This window comes from Protopterus annectens, chromosome 13.part0, assembly GCF_019279795.1.
Source record: "Protopterus annectens isolate FY-2018-M chromosome 13.part0, PAN1.0, whole genome shotgun sequence".
In the NCBI taxonomy this organism is placed as follows: Eukaryota; Metazoa; Chordata; order Ceratodontiformes; family Protopteridae; genus Protopterus; species Protopterus annectens.
Window position 1 is genome coordinate 798,248,402 of NC_056747.1, and position 9,663 is coordinate 798,258,064.

The following is a 9,663-nucleotide window of genomic DNA, read 5'->3' on the forward strand; positions in this document are numbered from 1 at the left end:
CTTTACTTATGAGATGAACCAAGTAAAAGGCTTTTCTGACCACTGGCACTACATGGTGGTCAAAGGTAAGATTGTTGTCAACTTGTGTACCCAGGTCTCTCACCATAGGTTGTTTGCATAGGAGGTTGCCGTTAATGTGGTAATCAGTAGGGGCCGTGTTTTTGCCGAATGGTATGGTAATACATTTTTTTGCATTTAACTTAAGGCCATGACTTTGGCACCAATCATTTGTTGCTGTGAGACTCTCTTGAAGTATGTTAACATAATTTGGGGAGTCAGTGACATCACCCAACTTACAGTCGTCTGCATACTTGGTCAGACACAGGCCATTTGTCTTTGCCTGGACCTCTGAGAAGTAGATGCCAAACAGTAGGGGTCCCAGGACAGATCCCTAGGGAACACCACTAGTGACAGGCCTGCTATAGGAGGTAGTGGCACCTATTCTGGCTGTGTGGGTCCTATCAGTAAGCCAGTTGGCCACCCACCTGATGAGATAGGGATTTACGCCAAGTTCTGTAAGTTTTTCAATGATGCCCGAGTGGGGGATTGTGTCAAAGCTTTGGGCAAGTCAGGGTAAGCTGTATGTACTGACTTTCCCTCATCCAGTGCCTTGGTGACAGTCTCAAAAAAGTCAACCAGGTTCAACAGGCAAGATCTGTCCTTGACAAATCCAAACTGGGTGGGGTCAAGTGCTTGGAGATTGCCTATGTCCTTGTTTATGAGGTCCATAGTAATATGCTCCATGGCCTTACAGATCAGACTTGTCAAGCTAATGGGGTGATAGTTTCCAGGGTCAGTAGTGGCGCCACTTTTGTGCAAAGGGATGACAATGGCAGTTCTCCACTCTGCCGAAATGAAGCCTGTACTTAGGCAATGGTTGAATAGAGTGCTCAATGGCAAGGCTAGTTCTTGCTGGAGATGTTGCAGAATACAACCTGGGATGCTATCAGGTCCCATGAAAGTTGTGTTCTTTGCCTTGGATAGGGCCTTCAACACTTGATCTATGGAGATGTGAGGTGCGGGGCAAGTATCGGGGATATCGAATGAGCCTTTGGGGGGGACAAGAGGGTGACGTTTGCACTGAACCTATCCACTAGCAGTTTGGCTAAGTCAACAGGATCAGTGTAAGTGGTACCGTTAAGAACTAATTCGGAACAAACCTGTCTTTGCCATGGAGGTTTCTGATGTAACTGAAAAAGGCTTTGTGGTTAGCCTTTGTTTCAGAGGCTAGTTTTGATTTATAAAAACAAATAAAGAACCACGTCCGAAGCACAAGGAAGAGGGTTTATTCTGATCACTCTGATGATGCCATGTATAATGGTGAAAGCGCTAAGTAAGTGAAGTCATATGATTTGTGTTACGTTTTCCGATAAACCCTCTTCCTTGTGCTTCGGACGTGGTTCTTTATTTGTTTTTATTAGTTTTGTACCCTGTTCTATCATGGTGTGGATGGCAGGAGAAATGGGGTAGGGGTTATACTAAAGGAACAATATGCCAAGAGTGTTTTAGACGTGAAGAGAGTGTCTGACAGAATGATGTTTATGAAGCTCGAAATTGATGATGTAATGATGAATGTTGTTAGTGCATATGCTCCACAAGTTGGGTGTGCGATGGATGAGAAAGAGAAATTTTGGAGTGAGTTGGATGAAGTTGTGGTGAGTGTACCCAAGGGTGAGAGACTAGTGATTGGAGCGGACTTTAATGGGCATGTTGGTGAAGTGAACAGAGGGGATGAGGAAGTGATGGGTAGGTATGGTGTTAAGGAGAGGAATGCAGATGGTTAGATGATTGTGGATTTTGCGAAAAGGATGGACATGGCTGTGGTCAATACGTATTTTAAGAAGAGGGAGGAGCATAGGGTGACGTACAAGAGTGGAGGAAGATGCACACAGGTGGATTATATCCTATGTAGGAAGGCCAGTCTGAAGGAGATTGGAGACTGTAAAGTGGTGGCGGGGGAAAGTGTAGTTAAGCAGCATAGAATGGTGGTCTGTAGGATGACGTTGGTGATCAAGAAGAGGAGGAGGAGTGTGAAAGCAGTGCCAAGGATTAAATGGTGGAAGTTAAAAAAAGGGTGATTGTGAAGTGGAGTTTAGGGAAGAGTTAAAACAGGCACTGGGAGGCAGTGGAGAGTTACCGAATAGCTGGGTAACTACAGCAGAACTAGTAAGGGAGACTGCTAGAAAGGTGCTTGGTGTGACATCTGGACAGAGGAAGGAGGACAAGGAGACCTGGTGGTGGAATGAGGAAGTACAGGAGAGTATACAGAGGAAGAGGCTGGCGAAGAAGAAGTGGGATTGTCAAAGAGATGAAGAAAGTAGACATGAGTATAAGGAGATGAGGCGCATGGCAAAGAGAGAGGTGGCGAAAGCTAAGGATAAGGCGTATGGAGAGTTGTATGAGAGATTGGACACTAAAGAGGGAGAAAAGGACCTGTACCAATTGGCTAGACAGAGGGACAGAGCTGGGAAAGATGTGCAGCAAGTAAGGGTGATAAAGGATAGTGAGGGAAAGGTACTCACAAGAGAGGAGAGTGTGTTGAGTAGATGGAAAGAGTATTTTGAGAGGCTGATGAATGAAGAGAATGAGAGAGAGAGAAGGTTGCATGATGTGGGGATAATGAATCAGGAAGTGAAACAGATTAGCAAGGAGGAAGTAAGGACAGCTATGAAGAGGATGAAGAATGGAAGGGCTGTTGGCCCAGATGACATCCCAATGGAAGCATGGAGGTGCTTAGGAGAAATGGCAGTGGAATTTTTAACTAGATTGTTTAATGAAATTTTGGAACGTCAGAGGATGCCTGAGGAGTGGAGAAAAAGTGTTTTGGTACCTATCTTTAAGAATAAGGGTGATGTGCAGAGCTGCAGTAACTACAGAGGGATAAAATTGATCAGTCACAGCTTGAAGTTATGGGAAAGAGTAGTAGAAGCTAGGTTAAGAATGGAGGTACCACTTACACTGATTAGTGATCAGCAGTATGGTTTCATGCCAGGAAAGAGCACTACAGATGCAATGTTTGCTCTGAGAGTGTTATTGGAGAAATACAGAGAAAGTCAGAAGGAGTTGCATTGTGTCTTTGTAGACTTGGAGAAAGCATATGACAGGGTGCCTAGAGAAGAGTTGTGGTATTGTATGAAGAAGTCGGGAGTGGCAGAGAAGTATGTAAGAGTGGTACAGGATATGTACGGGGGTAGTGTGACAGTGGTGAGGACTGCAGTGGGAGTGACAGATCCGTTTAAGGTGGAGGTGGGATTACATCAAGGATCAGCTCTGAGTCCTTTCTTATTTGCAGTGGTGATGGACAGGTTGACAGATGAGATTAAGACAAGGACAGGAGGCCCCGTGGACTATGATGTTTGCAGATGACATTGTGATCTGTAGTGAGAGTAGGAATCGGGTTGAGGAGACTCTGGAGAGGTGGAGATATGCTCTGGAGAGGTGGAGATATGCTCTAGAGAGCAGAGGAATGAAGGTCAGCAGGGCTAAGACAGAATATATGTGTGTAAATGAGAGGGAGGGTAGAGGAATGGTGAGGATGCAGGGAGTAGAGTTGGTAAAGGTGAACGAGTTTAAGTACTTGGGATCAACAGTTCACAGTAATGGTGAATGTGGAAGAGAGGTGAAGAAAAGAGTACAGGCAGGGTGGAATGGGTGGAGAAGAGTGTCAGGAGTGATTTGTGACAGACGGGTACCAGTAAGAGTGAAAGGGAAGGTCTGCAAGAGGGTAGTGAGACCAGCTATGTTATATGGGTTGGAGACAGTGGCATTGACAAAAAGGCAGGAGTAAGAGCTGGATGTGGCAGAGTTAAAGATGTTAAGATTTGCACTTGGTGTGGCTAGGATGGATAGGATTAGGAATCAGTATATTAGAGAGTCAGCTCATGTTGGACAGTTTGGAGACAAAGCAAGAGAGACGAGATTGCGTTGGTTTGGACATGTGCTGAGGAGGGATGCTGGGTATATTGGGGAAAGGATGCTAAGGATGGAGCTGCCAGGTAAGAGGAAAAGAGGAAGGCCTAAGATAAGGTTTATGGACGTGGTGAGAGAGGACATGCAGGTGGTTGGTATGACAGAGCAAGATGCAGAGGATAGGAAGAAATGGAAAGAGATGATCCGCTGTGGCGACCCCTAACGGGAAAAGCCAAAAGATAATGATGATGATGATGGGTTTTGTACCCTGTGGGTATTTTTATTTGTGGCTCGTTTAGTTTCGATTTATAATTGGCTTTGGAGGTTTTCACTAGTGGTCTAATTTGCTTGTTGAGGCTAATGAGGGAGTTTTCCAATTGGGAATTTGTGCTTTTTTACCCTTGGACAACAGTTTCTTCCTTTTGTTGTAAAGCCTGTTGATAGAGGATATCCACCAAACAGGTTTGCATTTCCTTGAGGAGCAGGTTTTAGTTCTGTTGAGTATGGCTGAGTCAATGCAGTTGTACAGGTGCTTGTATACTGCACTGGCATACTGTTCAGCATATTTGTCTACATCCTCTGAGGGGGGGGGGGTGTGAAGCTACTGATACCCTCCCTTAGAAGATTGTAGTCAGTTTTTGAGAAGTTTTTTAGCCTGGTTACGACTCGGGGGGGGGGGGGGGGTTGGACAGAATAGACACTTCCAATGAGATAGACCGATGGTCTGATCTCACCAGGGAAGATCTTACTATGGGGGTGGTGCAGTGGTCACCCATCTTGGTGAAAACCAAGTCTAGATTGCTATCTCCCCTTGTGGGGGATGAGACAAACTGCTCTAGTGCGTTAGAACTGATGATGTCAAAGAATTGTTGGGTGAGTGCATTAGAGCAGGAATAGTTCACCCAGTTTATGGTGGGATAGTTGAAGTCACCAAGGATCAGGGTGTTAGGGGGTAGGAGTAAAAATAGCAAATAAATAAATAGCCATCTGGTAGTGGTTATAAAATACAGTCAGCGTGTTATTTTGTGACAATTTACTGTTGCTTCCCTTGCCATGTACCATCACACGATAGTGAGTTTAGCACAATGTCATGTCTTGTTTCTCTTCTCTGAATAGATGGTTTTAAAGAATACTGCATTTTACAAGTTAATATGTCTGCATAAGTAAATTAGGGCAAATTTTTTATTTAAGTTTCTTTTAATTTACAGTAATACTGAAATAAGACATATTCAAGAGTTTCATTTAGTTTATTTTGTTTCTCTATCCTTTTCTGATCATTAAAACTGTTATGAATTCTTTTGTGTTTTAGGACATACTTCTGGGCTTACTGAAGAAGAAATTTTTGGATGAGTTCCCTAGCAACAAGCACACCCCAAGGGTCATAGTGATGTCAGCAACATTAGAAACAGATAAGCTCTCTGCCTTTTTTAACAACTGTCCAGCATTTATTGTGGCAGGCAGAACATATCCTGTCAAACAACAATTCTGCAACTTGATTGGCCCAAAAGATACAGATAATTCTCTGTATGTTAAAGAGGTAAGCATTTTCTTCATAGTTCACTGCATTAGGGTGGAATGGTCACCACAAAGGAACTTTTACTCTTGTTGGGGGTTCAGAGTGCCTGGTACTAATCTATATTAATGTGGAAAACCGCTTTAAAATGCACCTTATTCTGACAAAGACTTGGGTTGCCTTTTTATTCCCACATATCTTTATTTATTTTATTTTACATTTGTTGACTGGGATGATCCGACTGGATACATGTCCATTTTCAGCTGAGGCCCGGGGAGAAAAGCTCCAATCATTCAGATAATAAACAGAGTAAAGTACAACTTGGTATACAATATATAATAGATAACACACAAATAACGGGGAGAAAAGCTCCAATCATACAGATAATAAACAGAGTAAAGTACAACTTGGTATACAATATATAATAGATAACACACAAATAACGGGGAGAAAAGCTCCAATCATACAGATAATAAACAGAGTAAAGTACAACTTGGTATACAATATATAATAGATAACACACAAATAACGGGGAGAAAAGCTCCAATCATACAGATAATAAACAGGGTAAAGTATAAGTTGTAGTAGATCACACACAAATAAGACTGATAAAGAGTTACTAGACTGTCATAGTAAAAGGGCATTAGAGAAAGTCAAAGTTAAACACAGTAGTTTTATGATAAAGCAGGAAAAAGAAGGAAAGAATAAAAATTAAGTATCAGACACAGGGACGTACAAGAAAAAAAAGCATAATCAACAGCCTTGGTGAGAAGGGATAGTCTAGTAAGAGTGAATTAGAGAAGAACAATCCCCAGACTACCCTGACATAGTATCAAATGTATGGTGGGATATAAACAAAAGAAATACGGAAAGATGTAAAAGGGTAAGGGAGAGGAGTGGGGAGGGGTATAAAGACTGAAAGCATAGAGGGGTAAAGAGTCATATGTTAAACATACTTCTCATAGAGAGAGGGGGGAGGTAAATCCTTAACCGAGAAGTTGGGGAGTTAGCAAGGGTTGGTACATGGACATAACCAGTGTGTCATTAGGTGCTGTTTGAGGCTTTTTTTTGAATAGAGAGAGTGAGGATAGTAGATTGAGGTCAGCTGGAAGTGAGTTCCAGGTTTTACCAACAAAGTTAGAAAACAGGAAGTCACCAGCTGAGTTATTGGATTTATATGTTCGAACCAACAGTTTGTTAGAAGAACGAAGTGGCCTGGAGTTACAATAGGTATTGATGAGGTTTTTAAGACCAGGGGTATTTTCGACTAGGTTGAGGACTTTATGTGTTACTGTAAGCTGATTATATTGAAGTAAGCTGGGAAATTCAAGCCACCCTAGTAGTTTAAGGTTTTGGCAGTGATGTGTCCGATATATAGACCCTGTGGCAAATCTGGCGATATGGTTGTAACAGTTTGAGAGTTTACTAAGTACTGATTTATTCAAGTTAGCATAGGTGAGGCGTACAAAAGGGTAGAGATTAGGTGTATGTGGGCAATGTCAATCCTATCTAACAGAGTAAGGAAAGGTTTATTTCTATATAGTGAGCTAAGTTTTTTATTAATTGTTTTGATAGTTTGATTGACATGCATATCGAATTTGAGGTTGTTGTCTACTATTACCCCTAGGAGTTTTGTATGGTTATCTGGGGAGGTAATGGTACCATCGTTGGATGTTATTGTAAAGGTGAATGGAGTGGGCATATGAGTGTGGGAGAAAAGTAGTAGCTTGGTTTTATTAGGGTTCAAAATAAGATGGCGATTATAGAGTCAGTTTTCTACTATGCTGAATGTTTTCTGGAATAAGGTCAGAAGGTCTGATGGTGAGGAAGCAGAGCAGATCAAAGTGGAGTTGTCAGCGTATTGGATACAAGTTGCGTCTGGGATGGCAGTATGAAGGTTGTTGATAAAGATAGAGAATAGAAGGGGACCTAGAATAGAGCCCTGCAGAACTCCAAGAGATAGAGGAAGTACAGTGGATAATTTGTCCTGCCATAGGACTGTCTGTTGTCTACCACTCATATAGGACTGGAACCATTGAATAGCCTTGCTATGCAAGGATATGGTTGACAGGGTATGGAGAAGTTAGCTGGTGGTTAAGCATATCGAAGGCTTTGGAGAGGTCGAGAAAGAGGGCTGAGGATAGCATATTGTTATTTCTGTTATGGTTAATGGCATTGGTGAAAGAAAGGAGGGCAGAGGTGGTCTGAAGCCATGTTGAGTGTCAGCCAACAGATTGTTCTGAATGAGATAATGCAGAAGTTGTTTATGAATACAATTCTCCATAATTTTAGCCAAAGGTGAGAGGATGGCAGTAGGTCTATAATTTGACATTTCTGTGGAACTACCACCTTTATAAAGTGGAATAAAATGGGATGTTTTCCAGATGGAGGGAATAGAGTTTTCAATAATGGTTCTATTAATCAATATGGAGATGGGGAATGCTATAGCATCTGTTGCTTTTTGTAGGTATTCTGTGGGGAGGAGGTCAGCAGATAGGGTGATTGGTTTTAATTTGTTAATTAGGGAGCTAATAAATGAGGCTGGGACTGGTTGGAAGCTAAAGGGGATTTGAGTGGCAGACGTAGTAGTGATGGTATTAGAGCCAATGGGTGATAGTTGATCTGTAAGGGTCTGGATAGTTTCAGTGAAAACGTTATTAAAGGTATTAGCAATGTCCTCTTTCTCTCTCTCTCTCTCTCTCTCTCTCTCTCTGCTATAAATCTAAAAACTCAGAATTTTCTACACATCTAATGTTTACGTAGATGTTCAGCATGTAGGTACATCTTTCTGTATACAAATCAGGGCAAACTGATAAACAAGAAGAGACATCTACAATATCTGATGCAAACGTCAGTTGAGAATTCTGGATTTTATTTTAACAAAGTGTATCTGCCTGTAAGTAAACAAAATGTATATCAATACTATTTGCCATACTGAAGTCTACAGCATTAGAAAGCTTTTGTATAGAAGGCATATACTGTGATGCATATAGCCTTGAATGAAGGTCTTAGATTGTTCCACTTTGTAAACTAATTTGCTTCCTTTCTGCTTTTGCCTCAGTAGGCACATTTTTAGTCTTCATCTGTTTGTACAGGATACTGTAGAGTATATGTCTTTGCCCTTGGGAAATGTTTGTTTTATTCATGGCTCAGCTCGCAAGTATAAATATGATAAACCAGCATTTATTTTAAGTGTTATTAAATATAAAGCAAATGTTACTCTTCACAAAAAATTGCCATTGTGCTGATGCCAACACATTTATGTAACAAACCAGTTATCAGCCGCAACCAAGATATACTTAATTACTTACAAACCAAAAATTTAAACTACCGTTTAATGTTGCTTAAGGCAAAAAGGTCAAATTGTAACAGTAATGTATTACTATATGCCCACTTAAGCACTACAGTGTTCCAATTTTACACCTTTTCCTGTTCATTTACAAATAGTAACACTTAGAGCAACAATAGTCATTATGGAAGTGAGTGTGAATTTGAAGCAGGAACTTGGCTTTTCTCCATAAATGCAGTTAGGCAACACAAAATAAGTTTCTGTACAGTTATCAGATGTAAAATAGGTTATAGTTTTGTTGTATTTCTTCAGTTACACTGTGTTATAGTTCCTTTTATAGTGATATTAGTGGCATCGCTATGGTAAGAAAATGTAATTTGCTGTAGTTCATTGCTTGTATGCTTAACAGTCACTTGCTGATGTATGCAGTTAATTTCACAATAGTTTATCTGCATTGACATGTTAAAGATATTTGATCTCATGCTAAGTACGATAGTAGACATTAAGGTATTAACCTCCATTATAATATCTGAATGTTTTGCATCTCTTTTGTAATGTTTTAGTGAATTTTCAGAAGTGTAATGACTGTGAAAACACTTTATGGAATTTTTAAAGCACATTTTATTCTGGTAATATTGCTAATGCACATCACAAGGCTCATTGCTGCAGGAAATCGTAGTTGTAGTGTGAAATAAAGCTTTAGGTACGTATTTGTCTTCCGGCCACATTTCAGGGCTTAGACATTAGAAAGCAGTCCAGATGTAAGAGATCATCATGGACTTCATTCAATTCGTTTTGTCACCTGAAGTGTTATCTCTTTATATTGCTTCAGGAGTTTGTTGGTTGCCTCCTGGCAACCATCTTACTTATCAGTATTACATATGTTCCGTCATTGACTGGATCGCCAGGAAAGTAAGGGCATTTTATTCATTATGTGTATATTTTTTGTTTG

At 40.9% G+C, this 9,663-nt stretch overlaps 1 protein-coding gene across 3 annotated transcripts in view; it reads left to right on the forward strand.

The window, feature by feature from the left end:
* DHX40 (DEAH-box helicase 40) overlaps positions 1–9,663 on the forward strand; it is an 866,160-nt gene that overhangs the window by 145,559 nt on the left and 710,938 nt on the right. For all 3 annotated transcript variants that reach the window (XM_044054528.1, XM_044054529.1, XM_044054530.1), the window contains one exon: positions 5,219–5,446. In XM_044054528.1, coding sequence (XP_043910463.1) covers positions 5,219–5,446 — 228 coding nt within the window. The remainder of the gene's footprint in view (positions 1–5,218; positions 5,447–9,663) is intronic.